Source organism: Labrus mixtus, chromosome 22 (genome assembly GCF_963584025.1).
Source record: "Labrus mixtus chromosome 22, fLabMix1.1, whole genome shotgun sequence".
Taxonomy (NCBI): domain Eukaryota; kingdom Metazoa; phylum Chordata; class Actinopteri; order Labriformes; family Labridae; genus Labrus; species Labrus mixtus.
Genome location: NC_083633.1, coordinates 7,613,948 through 7,636,488, shown reverse-complemented (window position 1 = coordinate 7,636,488; position 22,541 = coordinate 7,613,948). Strand labels below are relative to the sequence as shown.

The following is a 22,541-nucleotide window of genomic DNA, read 5'->3' as shown; positions in this document are numbered from 1 at the left end:
TGGAAATATTTGTGGTCGGAGGTGAAGCGTGTCAGAGACAGTGGTTAGATGACGGGCTTCTTAACGAGACGTGTGTCTTAATAAGCAGCCGTGATGCGATCTAATTTAATTTTCCACAGCAGACGGCAGCGAGCTGTTTCACTTTGTCCACAGAGAAACTCTGTGTGTCGTTTGTTTGTGTCGTTTATTCTACTCAGTTTGCAATTAATGCAGTGTTTGACCCTCTGGAGCTGAGATATAGACAAAGTGTTCACACACAAGATGGATGACGCGCTGCGGAGTCTATTTGTCTTGTCCTGTGCAGCTCCCAGGTGTGAGAGAGAGACACAAGCGTGCTCAGTCAACAGCAGAGCATGGATGAATGGAGGTGACCAAATAAAGACTCATCAACATAAATAAGTATCCTAATGAGACCGGTGCAGGCAGCCCTCCACCGTCCGTCTGCCTCCACTTCACAGAACTGGTCCTCTTCCATTTCCTCCTGCCTCCATCTCCCCCAACGCTAACCGGCTCAGCCGTGCTGCCAGGGGCGCTGGCACCTTCACAATAACAGATAAGCTTTTCATTTAAATGGCATTAATGAGAGACATTTAACGAGATGGAGCTCGATTCTGACTCTAATTGGTTTTTCCGTCGAGACACTAAACAGCTGGGGAATCAAGTGTGCGTCTATTTGTGAGTTTGGGGGGATATTTTGTGTTTACAGAGTCGGAAAAAATCCAGGTCTCAGCAAACTTTTCAACAACGTTTTTATTCATGGGTGAGAAGGCAGTGAGGCGGTCTGCTCGTGTCTTACAGCTGATTAAAATGCAGCATGGCGGCTGTTCTAATAAAAAAATACAATTGAAACGAAGGGCAGACGGAACAGAAAGTGTGAAAGGAAGGTGTGTGGATATTTGATTAGCATGGAGTGAGGAAGGAGATGTGTACGGGGTGATAAGAGACGACAGGTTAAATGAAAAATAGATGGAGGGGGGGCCTCGCTTTCCACAACGACCTCCATTATTTAATTTAAATATATTAGCACTTTTATATCCACTTTCTCCTGCCACAGAATGAGCCTGTGACTGCGCAGACTTTTTTATTAAAATGTAAATTCAAATGAAGGTGTTCTGTTGTGTTTAATCCAGGTATTAAGAAGGTTTCTGCCAGATCATTACCTGCTGTTCCTGCTCTCTTTGTACCCGTCAGCCTCAGCACACTACAGGTGTCCTTACCTTTATCTTCATTTTGGACTAGTTATTGGTATTAAGGACAGGTTCTCCATTGGTACCAGTTCCTGACTTGTTGGTAACTTGGTACCTAAAGGAGGACCCCTCTCACCCCCTTCACCTCTCCGTCCAGGTACTGCCATCAGCAGAGGCGCTGCTTGTAAATAGGCAAGGCAGGCAACTGCTTGGGGACCCAAGGGCTGACAAGCCTTAAATCACAGCAGTGCCTCAAAATGTGCACATTTTGCAATGACAGTAGAAAAGCTCCCTAAGGGGGCCCCCTCTGACAGCACTTACTCTCAGTTCCCCTGTAGCTGTGAAAACCAAAGTTTGTCAGTGAAAGTTTCAGAAGGAAAATGACGAGAAACGATCCGTGTGGGAGTGAAACAAAGAAAGAGGAAAATAAGTTATGCTAGTTGGTGGGGCCCCCAATTCATTTATTGCCTTGGGCCCCAACACACTCTTGACTCACCAGTGGCCATCAGGCAGACGTTTACAATCCATCCATCCGTCCATGTGCATGCATGCCCTGCTGTTGTTACTTTCGTACTTCAATCTTTAAATCGTGTCAGTTCTACATTCAGTAGAATCGAAAGGAATGAAGTTTTATAAGAAACTGACAAATCACATTTTTTTTACACAAAGCTGTTTCGACCAATTTAGAACGAGCAGCGATGGTCGAGTGACACAGCGGGAGAGAGAGGAGAGTGAGTGCTGTTGGAGATAAACAAAGCGCTGAATCAGAGATACAAAATGTTTCTTTTCTGATTGTGTCACAGCAGTTATTCTCTGTAAAGAACAGATTATCACGCCCACTCCTCCGCACAGCCCCACAGGAAGTCGCAGTGATTCTGTCTGTGCGCAGCCAAAGTGATGCTTCGCCCTGCTCGCCGTGTGTGGGGGTCTTTCTCTGCTCTGCCCTCTGCACACCTGCAGCTCTCATGGAGCCAACACACAGCACACGGGTCTCTACGAAGACCTGTGTTTTGTCCAATCCTTTGGCATCCCATAAAGATGCACAATATACGCTTCAGAGTCTCCTGCAGGCAATCAAAAGCACAAATCAATCCATTTACAAACCACAACCTTCTGATTTCAAACGGGTCGAGCCTCCTTCTCTGACTGCTGTCTTTGGAGCAGAGTGTGTCGGAGCAGCTAAATCAATGCTTCCCATATTCTCCTGCTCAGGTGTTAGTTGTTCCAACCATTTTGAGACTTGTTTCATAAAGTTCACAGCCTGCTGTCTTTATTCTCCTGCACATGCTCAGTGCACAAATATGCATTTAAAAACAGAGGTTTGACCGAAACAGCTCACAGTTTGCGTCCTTTTTAAACCTAATTCAGGTTTTTACGTCTTTCTTTGAACTAAGTGATGCAGAGTAGAATAAGTAAGAGGACTGATAAGTTCAATAAGCAGTATCCATGATGATATCTATATGAATAAATATCTTAAATCCAACTATAGTCTTGTATCAACCAGAGATGTAACATTCAGTTATGCTCGCTCACAGCTGAGTCTTTAATCTTTGCTTGTCATCTTTGCATATTTGCTCTCCTTCCTTCCTTTTGTTGTTTGTTCTGAGACTAGGTGTCTGCTGCTTTATGTCTCATTTCCCCCAATGCAGCGCTTCTTTCCATGTTTATTCTTTTCATTAAGTGTTATCCGAGCATCGAGTCACGTCCTGCTGTGGCAGCCGTTCAAATAAACAAAAAGAAATGAAAGACGAAGGAGGAGAGCAAGAGATGAGATGAGCGAGCCGACAGTTCACATGTCTCCCCCCTCGGGGCAGAGCGGTCCGGCTCGGAGGAGCACAAGACCCCCTGCAGTTCCCCACGAAGCCTCGCTGAAGCCCCAGACCTCCTCATCCTCCTCATCCCCATTCCTCCTGTCAGACCCAGTGACCTGGATAAGTCAGAAACCCCCCAAACCTCACTCTCTCTCTGCCCCCTGCTGAGATTGCAGGAACAACCTCCGCCCATTAAGCCCCCGTCCTAACCCCAAACACCCTCAAGGACTTAAAGCCAGAAAGTCAGAATCAGTGCACGCACTAAGAGAGCAATTAATCTAATTTTTACCATGTTTTGACAAGAACATTCGGGCATATGTTATTTTAAAATGCCAAACTACATACCCACTCTTCCCCTAAATGTAAGTATATTGATGCATTTTGTCGCCCTGAAACCAGTTAAAGCCGGAAAGAAATCCACTCAGGAAGTAAGAAGAATCAAAGTGGTATAAAAGATGGAGTTATTGACCTCTCCGTATCAGTTAACTGATTCTGCTCCCAGGTTGAAGCTTCAGTGTTAGGTACACCTAGCTTAAATCTAATGCTGCTGTGTAAAACAACAAATCCTGCAACAAATCCTCCCTTCTAATAATCTGTTGAGCCTGTTTAATGTTTTCAAAAAATGTTCCTCATTTTACTCACAAACATTATTCTTCTTTTTGAGAACTTGACTTGTGAACTTTTGGATCAGATTTTGCACAATATCCCTAAAAACCCCGCTTGAGCACTCGGATAGTTTCCGCTTATGCTCAAACTGAATGCCTCTACAGCTTTTTCTGTAATTGATATATAGTTTGGTGATTGATTTTTCTGTGGAAAGTCGAACACAAGTATCAAATAAGCCAAAATGACAGTAAACCAAACGAAGCAATGCAACGTGCTATTCATTAGAAGCTAGTTCCCACATCCATTTGTCATGACTGCTAGTTTAAAGAGGACATATTATCCCCCTTCTCCACCTTTTCAAACAGTCCCCTGTGGTCTAAATGAAACATCTGTGCTGTGCTTTGGTCAAAATATAACATGAATCAAGCACCAGAGGAGGTTTGTGACCCTGTATAAACCAGCTCTCTCTGAACGCTCCGTTTTGGTGTGTGTGTCTCTTTAAATGCAATGAGCCCACCCTGAGTTTTCCCAGTAGACATCACTCCTCTGTAGAGAGAATAAAAATGGCAGACCTGCGCAAAAGTTTTGTTCTAGGCTGGGGGAGGAGTCCATGGGTGGAGATACCAGGGGAGGGGAGGGGATTTTTTTTTTTTTTTTACCAGAATCCCACTGTGACATCACAAAGAGAGCAGATTTGAAACTGAGCATTTTTCTCTGTGTTGTAAGACTTATGCAGACCACAAACAAAGGACTAGATGGGTTTATTTCACATTTTGTGGGTCAGTAGACACTCAGGTTACCCAAATATATGTTCAGAAACACTGTCAAAGTTGTTTTTTCATAATATGTCTCCTTTAACATAACACACAGAAGCTTCTTCAAAGTCTCTGTAATGCAATAAAATATGTATTTTACGTTTTTTTTTGGACAACAAGAGACTTTTATTAGCCAGCAGGTCGATCTTCTCTTCTACCTCTCAGAGAAAAGTCTCACAAGATTCCTTTAGAGACAGAGTTCAGATCTTTAGTATAATATCCAGATTATGAGGGCGGGAGTGAGAAAATGGGGGACGGCGAGCTGCGCAGAGCGACTGTAAATGCTCATTGTGAAGTTATGTGTATTTACAGGCCCAGTGGGAGCGCTGGTTATGCTCCAATAAAATGTCACCAGACGGACAAAGAACCACAGTAGATTGAATTAAGTAGAAATCGCCCCGAGGTGGTGGCAGTGTTAATTTAATATACTCACCACAATAACAAGCCTGGGGCGGGGTGGGGTGGGGTGGGGGGTCTGAGACACACTCCTCCCGCCTGCTTCGGGTTTTCAGTCCATGACCATTTCAGTGACTGAAAATCAACCACATATAGAAGAGGTGTTTACGCGCTGCACGGCAAGCACTTGAATAATACATTTTTTATGATACTGAATAAAAGAAACGTCTCTTCTCTCAGATCTCCTCTGAACAGGTTTTTACACACATACAGACACGATTAGCAGAGACTTTCTCTTCTCCTCTGAGCGACTCCGTGCCCACCTGATATCTGAATGTGTGCCCCCCCCCATAGCTGGGTGGTTGGTTTGTGAGTTACTTCCTGAAGGGGGAAGGTGTTAAAACTGCATCATGTGAATGTAAAGTTGTGCCATATTTTGTCAGTACAGATGGCGTCCTATATCCTCGTGTCAGTTCATCTGTTCAAGTTATTTAAAGTCGTACATGAGGAAAATAGAACTAAAAGGAATATAGGAAGTGTAGTCTATTGAATAAGAACATTTGTTTTTTATTATAAAGGCATCTCTTGTAAACTCTAGAGCGAGATGTTTAGCTCTGTGTTTAGATAATAATGGGGCCCTTCACCTCTGACCCTGTAACTGTCCTCAACTGGCAATTGCCTCCTAAAAAAATGTAGCTTCATATTTGGCTAAGGTGATTACGGCTAAACCAAAAAATAAACATTTTATCCACTAAAGATTCTGACTTATATGGGCCTTTGGAGACCAAACCAATACAGATTTTAGAGGGGACAAATTCACCAAAATTACCAATGTGGAGCCGGTATGGGGATTTTTAGCATTTTTCTCTGTGCTTGTATTTGAGCCGTGGTTATGCCACAAATGAAATAGACGTTGATCGGACTTTAACCTCCATATGTGGGAGTTTTCTATCTACAGTTGTGAATGCTCTGTCCTGATTTTAATCGTACAGTCTGAGCACGCAGGTCGTGTCCTACAGGGTGAGCTTTGGTCGCGCTTCGTAAACGATTCAGTCGTACCGTGTTAGCGGACATTCAATCACAAATTTTATAGAATTGTACAGTATAAACCAGGCTTTACTGTCCTACTCATGACATAACTTCTTAACAACTCTGGTCATTAACTTTCTTTATTTTTTATATTGTTGTAAGCTTCAAAAAGTTAGTTTATTTTTTCAGCCTGTCATATTTCTGATTGAAAAATGCTGATAAAAAATCCCCAACTCTTCTTCTTCACTTTCCCCAACACCGACTGTCCCGCTCCATCCATGAACCACGTCCCTCTTCTTTCTTTTTCCAGGAATCGGGGGTAACTTGGTAGCTATCCAGTCCAGCAGGATCTCCACTCACCTGCATTTCCACTGTGCTCCGGGAGAGGTCCCCGAAGAGGCCAAAGGCTGCTACTACCCATGCCGCACATTCTTTGGAACAGGTGAGTTCTCTGCAGGCAGGAAACACCAGCCTCAAGGCGTCAATGAAAATGTTGTCAGGATCATTATCAGGCTTTAAATTGCACAGTAAGTGACGTTCACAGTTTGAAACATTGGCTTCAAGCTCTGCTCCTGCTGAGCTCCAGTACGAGGTAGCAGGTAAATGATGCTGCTCCAGGTGTAAATTAATCCCTAGTTAGAGGTCTAGAATAAAAACCCAGCAGGACTCAGGATCCTGGGGACAGCAGGTGAGCCGATTCTTACATCATCACCTATTTCATAAACGCTCAATTTCAAACCTTTTTATTTTCTCCTGCAAGTTTCTTCATCTTCACAACTCTGTGTTTCTTTTCTCAGGGGCCAATCATCGCTCGGCTCAGGTGCTCTTCCTTTTGGTGATCCCCGGTCACCTGATCTTCCTTTACACCATCCACCTGATGAAGAGCGGACACACCACCCTGACGCCCATCTTCATGTCCGTCTACCTGGCTGCTGCTACGCTGCAGGTGAGCACGTGATGATGATTTTAATGATGAGGTGTTTTTTTTGTACTGCTTCTTAAAGGACCGTCACAGTTTTTACCTCCAAAATGTGTTACGACTTCAAACAGTGTTGCTGACATATTTTGACTGCTGGGTTATATTCATAACTCACACATATAATAAAATAGATAAGCAGGGTTCTCCCTTAAACGATAGGACTCAGGTGCAGTGACTAAGCCTTTTGTCTTTGCCTCTAAACTGGATGAAAAAGAAAAAGCTCCTACACTTTTTGCTGTTATTTCTACACTAATATGTGTCCCAAGTCTGTCTACAAACCCCCCAATGATCAGTAAAGTCCATCCTCTCCATCTTCTGCCTGCTCCACTTTTCAGAAAATGTGTGCTCAAACAGTCTGTTTGGAGATTTTCCCTTCATGACATCACAAAGGGCAGTAACCCCTCCCCCAGGTGGGTGACACTCCCACAGCTAGGTGTTTGTTCTGCCCTCTGAGTCTGCCTTCTCACCGTAAACAATAGGACATGGAGCGAGAAAGCCAGAGATACCAAGCCCTTCCAGAGAGGGGGCGTGGTCAAACACAGCTCATTTACATTTAAAGGTACAGACACAGAAACAGCCTGTTCTGAGCAGGAATACTGCTAATGGCCATCACCTTGATGTAAAGTGATAGCAGAATGTAAAAAAGGCTTGAGTGTCTCTGCATTACATTAAATGTAAATGTAAATATGAAAGCACAAAATAACTCAATCACCAATTATGAATCTTGTGCTGTGCTTCTATTGGAAATATTTTAGTGAGTTTTATATTCTAATCATCATAAAAACAATAACTGCACTGCTTTGCGATGGATGTTCTTGTTAGATCAGAGATGAAATGATCTTTAAATAATAATTTCATCAAAAACTTCATTGGGGGAATGTGGAAAAGTGGTTTTACCGTTGATCACCTTCAAACAGCCCTGATTTGTGTCAGGAAGAGGCCGTGCACGATTAATTTTTGTATGCAAATTGAACGAGCGGCAAATGTTAATGAGCATATTAACGCAATGAAGGATAGGATGTGGACACGCATTACTTCAGAGGGTATAAAAACATGCCTGAATAAAAGATATCTGCAGGATTCCTTTTCTACACTCTTAGTCTATTTCATACAAATATGTTAAAGGCAGGGTTGATCATTTTTCTCCAGATCCTCTTTTTAAGATCTTGGTTGAAATTGTCTTTAGGTCCTTACAGACATTAATAACTCATGTTCTCTGAAAAAGGAACAAAGAAAATCCGTCATCTGTATCAGTTGTAAGCCTGTAAAAACTTCCACCAATGTCTGCCACGAGGTACCAATCTGATGAACCAGTCAGATGCCTCCCTGTCTCCCTGCTTGCTCTCTACCTCTTGCGTGCTCTAGCCCACACTCAAAGCAGGTCACCGATGACAGAGTTTATACTGTGAGTTTACTTACCGCTGAATGAGACATGAGACAATGTAGTTTCTACACAATGCAAGAGACGAGCTGAGGTCCGCTTCTGGAGCAACGGCGCTTGTACATGTAAATGAGGGCCATGGCTTTTGAGTGAGCACAGAGGGGAGGGGGCGGGTGCAGACGTACCACTGAGGGAATGCTACTTTCAAAATCATGCTTGTTTTTGAGAATTACCAACCCTGCCTTTAATGTGGTGTTTTAATATGTGGTTGTATCCCCTCTTGATGCAGTGCTCGATGTATTCTGTCACCATGCAGTGCACGTCTACTCTTTGATCTCAAGTTAAAGCAGCACTGTTGATTTCAATCGTTGCTCACGAAGTTATTCTCTCTCGAGTGATAGAATGGGATATGTTACCTTGAAAGCGGCTCAGTGGACGAGTGCTTCGTCTTGAAGTGAAGCGGCAGACGCAGGTGTGTGCTTCCTGAGAATCCTCGGAGCGCTGTGGTTAAAGGCGATGCCTGGAGAAATCTGACAAACGCAGGTTTTCTGTTTTGGCAGCAGCTAGGACGATTATGAAGCATCGACTTGAATCATGAATGACTGCTTTTACTTCACCGTGATCTGCTTTAACGTCTGGAATTTCAGGAATTCACTTGGTGTGTTTTTTGTGTATGCACGGGACGCTTGCTTCGCTCGAAGGCTTTTTAAGGCTTCGCTAAATCTTTAATGCAGACATGGAACATTAGGATGTAATCCTGGCCACCGAGGAGTTGGAGACTCTCCAAATCAATTAAGTCCGTGGCCAGTAGAGCTGCTTTAAGGGTGCTTTAGGCCCAGATAGAACATCAAATGGCAGAGACAGGGCCCATGGGGTTAGGAGGATAGAAAGAGTTTGGATCCAGTCCTCTTCACATCTTAATATTTACATCCACTGAAGACAAAGTATTGATTGGACTCAGGACCTTAAACACGACTTTGCCTTTTAGTTTACAAATGTTCAGCATGCTGATGAAAAGCTCAGAGACAGTAAGAGATGCAGCTTGTCAGAATAATTCAAGAACTTTCTTTGTTGTCCTTGTTTGATCCGTCTCTGGGACATTGAAGAAAAATTGCCTGAATTCTGCTTTGAATGGCGGTTTTCACAAATGTGTGTTGTAGCGGCAAGGTTATTACGGAACGATTGTTTATCGAAGCATCAACAGAAACTAATTTCATCTGCTTTGTCATCAGTGTATTCACACACACACAGGCAGAATAGCAGACTCTCATTATAAGGCTGAATGCTGCACATAATAAGAAAGTTTGTCACTAACTGGAGCTTTTTCTAATGACATTTTCAATATTCATATTCAATACAGCCACACGAAGAAATGCCAGGTTCTGTTTACCTCAGATAATAACTTTCTCTTCTAATGAAAGTTTAGATCAATACTCAACACAAGAGTTTCCAGAAGATTTTGATTCATTATTTTACAGATTTAAAGTCTGAAAAGTTAAGTGTCTCACACACAAATGATTTAGCAGCATCAAAGGGTTAATTTATACTCCAGCTCGTAGGCCACCAGGACATTTGTCACTCGATATCCTAATATGACTTGTGATGAAGACAAGTGAATTATGGTGTTGATAAAGATAATAAGATAGATGGAGTTCTTTATTAATCCCTAAGGGGAAACTGGATTGTGATTGCAGGAATATTACGAGTCAATCATCCTTGCAAGGTAAAGAGTAGTGGAAGAACCACGATACACATTCTGGTGCACTGATGCACAGCAAAAAACTGAGAGCAGCAGGGTGCAGACAAAGTGCCAGGATGACTTCAGACTTAAGCCGACTTACAGTGTACGATTGTGTAAAATTTGTGGCGGACTATGTTGACTGAATCGTTTACGACCCACGACCAAAAATCACAACCTCAACCTCAAACCATCAAAGTAGCACCATCCTGAAGGTCTAAATCGGCCTGAAATCATACAGTGTGCGCCCTGCTTTATTTTTGATTTTCCAGTGCAAAATAGTCACTGTAGAATATGAATATGATTAAAATCATGGTGATAATATAACTCCATCTCTTTGTCGAGCTCTTGTTTAGCTGGAAGTATGTTGGAGTCACCACATCCAATATGGAGACTGCTTTCATTGGGCCTCATAATGCCTCTCATGAAATGTCACTGAGACTGAGGAAAAAAGAGGAAATCTCACTAAAGACTGAAACATAGAAGTGTCATGATAAACTTTCAGAGAATGATAACCTGAACCTGTAGCTCTCTTCGTCTTAGATTATTTCAGTAAGTTTCAGCTCATTGTTTGGCTTTATTCTTTACTATTTTGGTTCTTTACCACCATCATCATTTAAGACCCAGCTTCTTTGAAAGACACTAAAAACAAACTGTACACTAACTGCTCCGGCACAAATAGAGAGACACGGTTAGTGACTAGCTGGTGAATACAGCGTAGCATATGTGAGCATATGTGAACCCTCAGGAGATGTGGAGACAAAAACAAAGCTAAAGGAAGCGGGGAATACTGAACGTGTGATATCGTGTGCAGTTTAGACAAACCCTAAATCTGTAAAATACACACATATCAACCTAAAACAATAACTGACAAGGTCTCAGAGAGCCTAGACAATACATCAACAGGAAGGGGAGTTCTGAAATCCGCAGAGCTGTTTAACTCAGTGGTTAAGAAACGAGTCTGAGCGCGCGGCTCTCACTGACGTCTTTATCTCTATGAAAACAAAAGTGTGGGTGTTTGAGGATTATGAGCAGGTACTCTTCACCTCCTGTAAGCCTCTCCACCTACACTCCAACCCAGACACTAATGACGGTAATAAATATTCTGCCACTCTCATTATCTCGCCTGACAGTGCACTCAAATCAACACATAAGCTCCGCGTTTGGAGGGTTTTTGGGATTGTCACTTTCTATTTCAATTTATAAAACCTGATCTCCTGAGGAACATTTATTCTAATGTATCTGCTGTCCTTGTTTGTGACAGATTGCTTCGGCTGTGGGTAGGAGAGAAATAAAAGAGGCTCAATTTAGACACTTGAATGATGTCCACATTAGTTATGGATGTCTGTAGCCTGAGTGTCCTTAAAAAACCTTGTTATGTTACATTACATTCGACTTTATTGTCCACAGCACCGTTACTGTCCAAACAATTGGACAATTCCCACCAAATAAAATACATACACAAAACACAGAGTATAACAAAAACAGAGTTAGGCAACAGTCAAGAGTTCCCACTCTGGCCTGTTCAGCGAGGCCTTTTGTTCAGGGCCGCTATAACAGCAGGGATCAGAATCCTCCCGAGGCGAGCTTCGCTGACCCTCCGTACCTCCGTCCTGAGGGCAGTGGGGTGAGGTGAGTGTTTGGTGGGTATGTGATGTCCTGTCCTATTGAGGTTGCAATGCGTGTGATGGCTCTGTTGTTGAGGTCTGTTAGGTCTGGTGTGGGGAGACTTATAATTCTGCTGGAAAATCTGGCAAGATAATCTGTGGGGCGTTCAGAAAATCAGGACTTTTTAAAAAAGTTTGTCAGAAGGGGGGGAACCGGTTCCAAAATCAGCCCAGTTATCTTGTGGAGTGTACACCGTTTTAGTCTCTTCAAACGTCAGGCTCCATTCTGAAAACAGTAATTATGACGTGCACGTGGAGTTGCTGGCCTGCTGCGGCGTTGTGTGATATCTTGTGTCGCACTAGTATTGTAAAGGATCCAACCAAAGCATTCTCAAACAAGAGGTGCACAACAACAGAAAAAGTCAAACCAACGGAGGCAGAGGTATATCAGAAACTCCCATGTTCTGCATGGTAACATGACTGGTTTTGACAATGGAGTCTGGCTTTAAAGAGAGGGATGCAACTGCTGTTTTTAGTTTTAAAAAATGAGTCTTCTCTGACCAAATGATTTATTCTTCTATCAGTTTCTTCAAGTTGTCAATCAAAAAACAATCTGAGCCGGAGAGATGCAAAAACAAGCACTTTTCTCAGATGTATTTTCGACTGGGATATTTGAGATTATAGTTATTATAGCCTGTTCTGCTTCTAGCTGAAGCAAAGTACTGGAGTAAATCTAAAAGCGTTTGCACCTGTTAGCCATTTGGACAACAAAATATGTGAAATTATAAGTTTAAAAAATACCAGAACTCCCCTAGAATTAGGTACACGACTTCCGTTTGAAATATCCAGTCACCAGGTGCTCTTCACATGGACACAGATCCATTTGAGGTTCACACAGACCTTACATTATTTCATATTCAGTCTTTTTGCCCAACACACGGCTGGACACAGTTTGGCTAAGCTGTCGGAGGCATGGCGGGTTTGATAATGTCATTCAGATGAAGTAGAAAGTACTGTAACAGTCTGTTTCTTTAATAGCAGTGATAAGCAGAAATTGCACATGCTGCGGTTTGATAGTGGTCCATTTAAAGTGAAAAGCCGTAGAGAATTAGGCGGAGAAATTGAAACATTTCTGCAGACTCATTGTGATATCTGTGCGAGCCTCTCGGTGCAGCCGCCGAGGGGAAGAAAAGAAGAAGAATGACATTGAATTCACCAGCGTTCTGCTTTTTGGCAGACAGCGGTGGTTGCTTTTTGCACAAATCCATAGTGTATAAAAAAAACTTGGCCAAACCAAACAGCATAAAAACAAGCTTAGACAATACCCAACACATTTTTTAACCATGCTGTTTTAGCCTGCAGTCAATCCAGACAATGAACGAGGCAATGCAAAATGAACTCTGGCAGCAGAGTGCAATAAGCCACACGAGTGTCAAAGTAAGACACAGTACTTTTACTGTGTAGGTGTCAGGAAAAAAATCTCTGGAAAGGTTACACAAAGTTTAACCGTTTTGGCTGTGCATGACTGTGGTAATGCAATGTTTGATACAACTCAGGCCAGAAGTCACAGGGGTCAGTACATGGTCAAAGGAGACATCACAGTGATTTTTACGCAGTCCGTCTGCGCTGTGTTCAGTCAGCGCCACGGTTTTGCTCCTTCCGACGGCGCCGCCTGCCCCTCTGAGTCCGTTTCCTGAGCTTGGGCGCAGCTGTACTCACGGGTTCACCAGATCTCAAAAGAACTGTAAGATCACGCGGGAGTAAAGTAAACAACGTGCAAACCACATGTTGCTTTGTCCGTCTCAGGTTGATTTGTTTTGCGCTTGTGCTTGTTTTGGCATAATGTTGATAAAGTGATGGAATATACAATTGGGAGTCTGTGTATTGTATTATCGGGTGCTCTGAGCATTTCCTTGTCTGACTTCCTGTCTGGGATGATATTTTCTGTTGAGCTTGATGTTTGCTTGCAGCGTGCTCTGTCGGAAATAGACTCAGTGCCTCTGAGGGACATAATGAACCAAGAAATGAGAGCGTTAACATCTGCGACTTAAAGGACGCATGCTAAAGAAAGCCTTAGCTTAAAGTTGTTAAATGCTAACTGTTGGCCACATTTGACCTACTGAGAAATAGGCATCCTATCCCAAGGTAATATCATTTATCAGACGGGGATAGACGATAGCCCTGTTCAGACTATCCTTTCAAGCCGCGATATTTACGCCCCTGTGATGTTATACCTTCAATCTGAATGTCACTGAGGTGAAATTGGGGGACTAAGTGGTCCCCACTCTGTACCGTCTTTGGAGGTAGTAAAAGAGGCGTTGTAGAAGCGAGAGAGGGTTTCAGCTGAGCGAGTGGGGGAGCTTAACGCTCTGTGTGTGTGTGCACATGTATGACTGTGTGTCTACATGGAGCTCCCGCTGTGCTGTGCTTCCACAACGTCGGAACGCAATGTGAGTTCACAGACTGGGACACCAATAATAGACCTTTGCAGAATCACTATGAATGTACAAAGATGTGATGATGGCACGGTTTAGTCACCTTGTGAAAAAAGCAGTCTGAAAAGCCACCTACTTGCCCTTAAAAGACACATGTCTGTGTTTTGTTTGCTATGACAGATACTCTGTTTGAATTGAAAACATTTAGGGGGGAAAAAAGACCCTTTTACTGAAGAACCTTTGTCAGCCAAAACCTGGAGAGATGATTCTGTCAGTGGATTGGGCCTTGAGCTTCATCTCACTGATTGAAAATGTGAATGAGCAGGTTTTTTAACCTTGCGCGGAAGCTCCTGCCACCAGTGAATGTGGATGGGGTGAAGGTTGACATGTAATGCAAAGTGTTTCGAGTGGCTTAAAGTCTAAAAAAGCACTTTAGAAGAGCAGTCCATTACATGTAGAGGAATAGACCACTTGAGCTGAAGTGCGAGGCTGATCAAAATGTGCCTTCTCACTCCTCTTATGTCTAGCAAACTCCTCTCTTTTCCCCCGGCAGAAAGGTGTAGCTTGCAAAGGAGAATATTTAAATGCAAGTGGTCCTGAACTGACAACAGATGGTGCAGGAGATAAAGTGGAAATGAGATGTAGATTGAGAGTTAGAGGGTTATTTGAGAAAAAGCTAACAGCACAGGAGAAATTTGTTGATGACCAACCAAAGGGCCGGATACAGGATGTCTCCTCATATTGCTCTCTGTGGGAAAGCTGGAAAGGCTTCTCGCTGCATCAGTATGATGATGATGTTGACCTGAACAGAATGTGGCAGTGTGATAATGAAGTCATTCTGGACCTTAATGCATCCCAAACTCATTTTGTACGGCAATTACACAGCAATGAAACATGCAGGCAGCAGAAACGGGCACCCAAACGGCTGAGTGAGGTCCTGGAAACGTCCCGAGGTCTCAGGACACCAGAATGTGAGGAGTCATTTAGAGTGCACTCGGAGACAGACTCGACTGGACAGAATCGAGGGGATTTAGTAACGCCATGCTTCGTTAACCAGGACAGAGGGCACTGAATCCACAGCACGGAAAGTGACAATTAACTCTCTCTCTCTCTAATTCTCTAAGATAGAGATGCTTCAGGTCTTTTTCTTCTTCGTGTCTCTAACCTTTCCTTCACCCTCGAGACTGAAACTATCCAGACTAGAGATGCCTAATGAAAGTTTGTGAAATAAATTCAGAGCCTCTTATAACTCAGTGCTTATTGTCCTAAACCTGGGATAGAGAATAAAAGATGTGAAGTTATGTTCCAACACATGGGATTGATTGACCGCTATATCACCTTGTTGTTGTTTGTATAGGTGTGGGTACTGAAATCTGGTGGCACTATAGACCCGTTTCCACCAAGCGGTCCGATTCAGTTTGGTTTGGTACGGTACCCATTTATTGGCGTTTCCAACGTCAAAAGTTGGGAATGGTACCAAAATAAGGGACCAGTACCGTCCTACTTTTTTTTTTTACCCTGCTGTTGGGGGGGTCACGGGGAGCGATTCCACCCTAAAGGGTCACAACCCAGATTTTGGTTCTTGGTTTTGCTACGACTCAAAGAAGCTGAACCTGCTCAAAGATAGCCCCGTGGCACACTGAAAATAACTTTACTGTATTATATTGTGAGCGAACAAAACCTGTAGCTTCCTTGTGGAACCTGAGGATGCCACCGACCTAAACACGTTGTTCGCTTACGGTAAAATACAGTAAAGTCATTTTCAGTGTGCCACAGAGTTTTGATTCATTTGTCATGGTGTGTTCCTGCAACCGTGCACACCTGAGAACGTACAGGCTGTGCACGGGGTACCCTGTTGGCCTTTTAGATTCTGCTTAGAGTTAGCTTAGCTTGTAGCTGCCATCCAAATCCCGCCATGTTGTATTCGGTTGCTTTTTCTTGTTGTTGTCACATCCATGTATGAGGAGGCTTATTGATGAGGTCCGCAGCAACCATGAACTACAAGTGCAGGACATCATCGACAGGAAGTCGCTGCAGAGAAATGTAAGCTGTGCGCAACAATTTTATGAATAGAAACATACAGTAAAGGGCAGAAATATACCTGAGTATCGTCTTTGTGTGGGAAACACTGACGTGCATGCAGATTTAGATGAGGTCAGAGCACATCGTGCATTAATACTTTGCGAGTACAAGTCTGAGTGGTTGCATAAGACCAAAGTTTGATGCAACATGCTGCACTCTGCCTCTGGACTCGATCTGTTTAAATTAAAGCTCTTCTACCCAGAAATTGCAACAATAAAACACCTCTGTGCATCATAAAGTCATTCCTGGGTGTAATTTTATTCGAGTCATGCTCTGTTATCATTCAGTGTAGGATCGACCATGTGAAACAGCTTGTAATGGTCTGCAAATCAAGCACTCCACTGAGCAGTTATTTTCCAAGAGTACAACCAAATCCAATTATGTTTGCCCGGATGATAAATACCTGCAGTGTTCCTCAGCCGCTAATAGAGTGACGTTAAGTGACGCAGCGTGCGTTCTTTCACACATGGCATGAAACCACCGACAAACTCTGGACTCACCCTCCTCTCTGCTTTGTTCCCCTTCTCATTGATTATTTTATTGATCGTTTTCTTTGGTTTTTGTTCTTTGTTTAGCACCTTTGAGTATTCAGAAAAGCGCGATATGAGTCCAATGTCTTATTATTCTTTCAGACAGGATGTGCTGCTTTCTGTTAGCACAGAATATAGGCTTGTTGCAAACTAAATTAAAATGTCTGCACACAGGCAGAGGAGGCCTAGAGAGGTGAATAAGAACAAACAGCAGCGTGTAGCCTGAAACGTAGATTGTATTCCAATCATTGCAAATGAGAGAGTCGGTCGTCTCTCAACCGGGAGGTCACGGGTACAATCCCGATCTCCGACAGCCACTTGTTCGAGATGTCCTGGGACAATGCACTGCGGCATATTTAAGTAGCCAGAAGACAAGAAAAGCGCTATGCAAGCTCAAGTCCGTTTACAATAAAATCCTTAAACCTTAGTTGTGAAATGATTGACATATGGTTCTAAAATCAGTTAAAAAATAATTTAGTTTTGCATTGCAACCATTACAGCTTATTTTGCAGCTGCTGGCTCAATCAATGAACTGGAAAAATTCAAAAACTTTTTGTACCTTAAGGAGAAAATCAATTATTTCGATTTTTTAAAATACTCAGATGATGCTTTATTGAAATGTATTTGGCAGTTTAATGAACATCTAACACAGGAAAGCTGGTTTAAAACGTTGAAAATGTTTCATGGGGACTTTCAAAGTAATGTATAGCAGCAAAACAAGATCACAGTTTGTCTCACCCAAAGGTCCGTGTATTTATGTCGTGTTTGAAGGAACTCCATTAAAAAAAGGAAAATTGCGCGAGTGAACACATTTGAGCTGGAAATGAAGTTTCTTGAATTTGCTCAGGCTGTGGTCCAGCACTCGTCCTTCAGAGAGCCAGAAGAATTTCAATGGAGTCATTCTTCCAGCAGCACTCACAACAAACTGAACAACACTCAGAAGCTCATTTTCAGCTGCATATTTCCGTCTGCCACCTGTGTTAAGTGCTACGTAATTGGAGAAATTGATACAAAGGCAGATGCAGGCGAATGTGGCCGCCACAGGAGATCAAACAGCTTTATCTTGTAGACATTTCCTCTCTCCTATTCGCCATTTAGACGTGATTAAAGAACCAAATACAGACACAAGGAAAGCATCTTCATGATGGATCAGCACTCTGGTATATTTGTCTCTTTTCATCGTCGCTTCCTCATTTGTTTTCTCTAAATGTGTAAATTGGATGCATCTTAATCCTTGAAAAACAAACAGATGGAAACTTTTATCCTTCCTGTGTTTGTTTCGCCGGAGAAACTAAACAAACTTTTGTCTCCTTGATGGGAAGCCGTGCTGGGTAAATATGATAGATAGCAGATGACAGTTCTGGTGTGCTCCGGGTGAAAATGTTGTCTCTTTGCGTTCGCACATGCAGCTCCTCCTGGAAAATCACACACCATCAGTTTCATTCCTTATGAATAAACTTTCTTTGTAAGTAGATTTGAGCTTGTATATTATTTTCAACACAGCGCTGGTCACACCTACACATTCACACACTGATGTGTAGAGTCCATCTGAAGTAACTCATCACATTCATACACTGCTGACAAAGCAGCAGGAGCAATCCGGGGTTAAGTGTCTTGCCCAAGGACACATCGGACATGTGAGTGCAGGAGCTGGGGATCGAACCCCCGACCTTCCTTTGGAGAGACGATCATCTCTACCACTGAGCCACAGCTGCTTGCCTTCTCACACAGCAGAATGTAGTTTAGTAACAGAAATACTGAAATTAAGATGGAGCCTGAACGTGGCAGCTCGACTCATTCTTGCGTCTTAATTCATTTTTGTTTTGCTCATTTTGACTCATGGAAGGAGCGACCTCTTTTGCAGCGATTACAGAGAACGATGCTGCAAAAGAAAGAAGGTTAAGTGAGTGTGGCAGTTAGATTTGAAGAAAGGAATAGAAAGAGAAGTAAAGACGAGCTTGTGTTATCGAGGGCTGGTGGGGGGGGGGGGAATAAGTGCGTCAAAATGCCGTGCAGAAATGCATAAACACTTAAACTGCAGCGGGAACCGAGAGGAGGAGGAGTAATGGACGGAGCAGCAGACCGAGAGACGAGTTAAGAGAGTGTTATTCATAATTCAAGTTTCCACGCATGGAGGGAACGCCACGGAGAGAGAAAGAGAAGTCTATTAAAAGATAAGGATGAGTCTATAATTTAAGAGGAAACGAGCTGTCTGCAGCTGGCAGCACAAACATTATAAAAACAACAAAAGTATTACAGCCATTAAAAAGATATTGACATGCTAAGATTACAGCGAGCGGCGATGCTATCAGGAGAATTGATTATGATAATACATCATCGCCTGTGTTTTAATACACGAGCTCTGATAACCTGCTGACGCCACATTTTTCTCTGACAGAGATTTTGTGATGGAATATGTAATCGGGCGTAACAACATGGCCGCCTGCTTTTCCATCCAGTAATATTCTGTCGTGAAACTTTGTTAGTGTTTGCGAGCGTACAGCAAGCTTTTAAAGGAGCAGTCAGTAAGATGTGTAGTGAGTGAGCTGATGAAGTGACCTTACTATATGATCAGACATTAAGGAAACATGCTATGTTGAAGTGCTGACTTCTCTGACAACAATACAGCAGCCAGTATGTCCTCCTTCTAACTTTAGATTCTGCTCCTGAATGCTCTGGATTTGTTTGGACCAGAGAAGGTAGGCGGTTTTAAGGCGACCCCCACACGGCCGTTTTGGACGCCCCTCGGTTTGTCAGATATGAGAGCAGTTATCAGGTCAAACCAACAGGTGTTGCATGAGTCTACCTTGGGTAACGTTTACTCTACTTGCTGCAGTATCTGAATCCGCCTCTCTTTACCTTCCAGGTGTTGCTGCTGCTGTGCATCGCTGACTGGATGGTTCACTCCATGTGGCGGAGCGGAAAAGACCCGGACAGTTTTTCCATTCCTTACCTGACGGCTCTGGGCGACCTGTTGGGCACCGCCCTGCTGGCGCTCAGTTTCCACTTCCTGTGGGTCATAGGAGACCAGGACAGCGACGTGGGCGACTGAGGCGACGTTAACACAGAAAGGCGTCTGCAGGCGGAGGGAACGTCGCTGCCCGCCATCCGACTTCTCACGACCAGAAGCATTGTGGGAATGTTTGTGCTCTCTGTCGCTGGCCAGCACATTCCTCTCCTTCATTTCACTCAAACCACAGGATGGTTTAAGAACTATTTTCTGCTCCTGGCTTTTTTTCTACTCACATAATAACTCCATAAATTTAGACTGTTCTCAGCTCAGATTCTGATCTGCATAGTTTGCACCAAAGCACTTGCATATTATAACGCTGGTTCCTGTTGAGGGGAGGGGGGGGCGCCGAGGGAACCTCGCTGCTTTTTGCGAGCTGGTCTAATCCGCGGTCGGAGGTCTTTTACTCAAAATAAAATATCCTTGGCAGGCAGATATTTCTGGGATTTACCACCCAGTGTATCACCTGTCTGATGTATTTCTGCTCTCCGTCTGTGGAGGGATGCGGAGGGAGTTAAAAAAAAAAAAAAAAGAAGAAAAAAAAAAGCAAAGCTCAACTCTTAAAATCACATTTTTATCAGCTGTGTTTGCAGCTCTGTCAGAACCAGGAAAAAAAGGGAATCACTTATTTAGATTAGTGGTACGATAATTTAACATCCAATTCTGTTTTAACTTGTTTTTATTTGTGTCAGTGTTTTTATCTCTCTGCGACGACAAGGCGGGATCTTCATCCTGACTGAATTTAAACTTACATGAGTGTCTAACTCGTTCTAGTGTCTGCTTTCCTTTATATGTACACACGTGTATTAACTAACCATGTTCAACCCAGACATTTCATGAAGTCCAGTCTCCTGAATCAACACTTTGTTTTACTCTGAAGAGAGTCAAATGTTTTTATGCAAATGTTCAGTGAAGTTGAGAGAAAATTAATTAAATTGAGCGCATTAATGTCCAATTAGGTAAAGTTCACATTCACAGCCTGACGACCAGGTATCAGGTTGTGGCCCAGGTGTAGCAAGCTGACCCTTCACTAAACCGAACGCTGTGCCGTCTTAGCTTAGCATCCAAACTAGGACAGCAGGATTGAAGAGTTGGAGTGGTATGCAGGGATGAGGATGTCTTTCTGGATGACAACTGGAATGTCCGACTTCCGAGATCAAATTGAACGTGTCATGACATCAGCTGAATTAGCAACAGTCGATGCCGCAGTGAGCAAAATGAACGTTGTCCAATCCCAATTTAAAGACGTAGCTGCAGGGCTTAGTGAATGGTCAGTTCTTGCATTGGATCAACCAGATGACACATTTACTCGATTATGTAAGCTCATAGCCAATCACTTGTTCAGTTGTAGCCTCCTGAAGATGCTAACAGCCCTTCTATTGACACTCATGCAAACTGACCCATGTGAGTTTTAACCTGCGTTCCTCTCATTCATTCCCCTTCGTTTGTTTGTTTTCTTTGTCTGGTCTGTTGTCCTCGTTGGGGGGGATGTTTGCACGTTAATCACATGCTGTTTACAGTTCATGCATGCGTATTATTTACATGCTCGCACACAATTAATCAGGAGTTTTTTTTATTTCCCCGTGGTCTGATTTTCTGCTCATATCAGACTTAACGTCATAATCAGTGTACACCGATTAAATGACTCCACTTTATTGATCCACTTTAAGCATCCTGGTTAATAAATGAATCCCTCTGACTCCAGGGGAAAATCATCTCGCTTCAAATTGAAATCCTAAAAACTGAACCTCCTTCCTCATGTGATAATCAGCATCATGTCGTGCATGTGAACGCAGCCTGTGGCTCTCTAAAAACTCCACTATGTGCCTCTTGAGATTGTTAACAAGGTATTCTTCTCTCTAATGCCGTGAATGCAATTTTCTCTCCACAGCATTTTATGTAAATCTGTGCAATGATTTCTTTTTGTACTCACTCTCGGTTGAAGAGTTTCATTCCAGAAAGAGATATCCACTGTTTCAATAAGGACATGAAACTTGGTATAAATGTCAAAGTTGTCAGAATGAGGAGGATTCAAAGTGGATACATTTCCTTTTTGGTTTGATTCCCTTTTATTTGATTTTTTTTTTTCCAGCTCCTATGGGCCAAAAAAACGTCTCAATAAATGTCTTTTCTTTTATTAAGAGTGTCTCATTTCGGGTTATTTTAGTTGAAGGGTTTTTGGGCTGACAGAAGCCGTCCTCTTATCCACATGTGCGTACAGCAGCAGTCATTACGGCGCTGAAAAGAAGAGACGGCCGCCACATGAGCTCTGAATGCAGCAGATGAAATCTCAGATATTGAGCCGGGGAGGAGAAGAAGGAAAGAAAAAAAAACACAGATGTGATTGAAATGAACAGTAAAATTCTTCATATCCCTCTGTTTGCCTGCAGTGAGCCCTTAGATACTATCAGCATCTTCATCTGATGGTGTCCATGGCAACAGAGTCGGGCGATGCTCATCTTCTTTCCTTGACCCCGGTGTTTAGGAAAAAGAAGCTTTTTGTGCACAGATGTAACACATACGCCCACCTCCATAAAAACAATTTTTTTTTTTAAGTTTCCCTGGAAAAACTGCTCGTGGGTTACAGTTTTCTTTAACATCGGAAGTCTGTATTCTCTCAGAGAAATTGAGTTAGCTTAAGTTCAAGTGTCTCAGGGGTTCTTTCACACATGAGGGATAAATGGAGCGCGAGTTGGAAGGCCAGATTTGTGGCGCGATGGCGGTATTGCAGGTGAGGGAGGTAAGAGGGAGCTGAGCCGAAAGGCAAAATTTTCAGTTTACTAGATAATCTACGTTCCAGGGAACGGTCTGTGCGACAGGCCCGTCCATACCTGGTTCTTGGCTTTATTATTTTTTAAATTGCTCTATTGCTAAATGTATAATCTACGTTCCCCTCACCCTGTGGTCATGACCTGACGAGATCGCAGATACAAGC

The 22,541-nt window shown here is 43.0% G+C and overlaps 1 protein-coding gene across 2 annotated transcripts in view; it reads left to right on the top strand.

Moving 5' to 3' along the window:
• slc41a2b (solute carrier family 41 member 2b) overlaps nucleotides 1-21,747 on the top strand; it is a 43,305-nt gene extending 21,558 nt beyond the window's left edge. For both annotated transcript variants that reach the window (XM_061030290.1, XM_061030291.1), the window contains exons 9-11: nucleotides 6,155-6,286; nucleotides 6,642-6,790; nucleotides 19,463-21,747. In XM_061030290.1, the coding sequence (XP_060886273.1) occupies nucleotides 6,155-6,286; nucleotides 6,642-6,790; nucleotides 19,463-19,648 (467 nt within the window). In that variant the 3' untranslated portion in view covers nucleotides 19,649-21,747. The remainder of the gene's footprint in view (nucleotides 1-6,154; nucleotides 6,287-6,641; nucleotides 6,791-19,462) is intronic.
• Nucleotides 21,748-22,541: the final 794 nt, after the last annotated feature.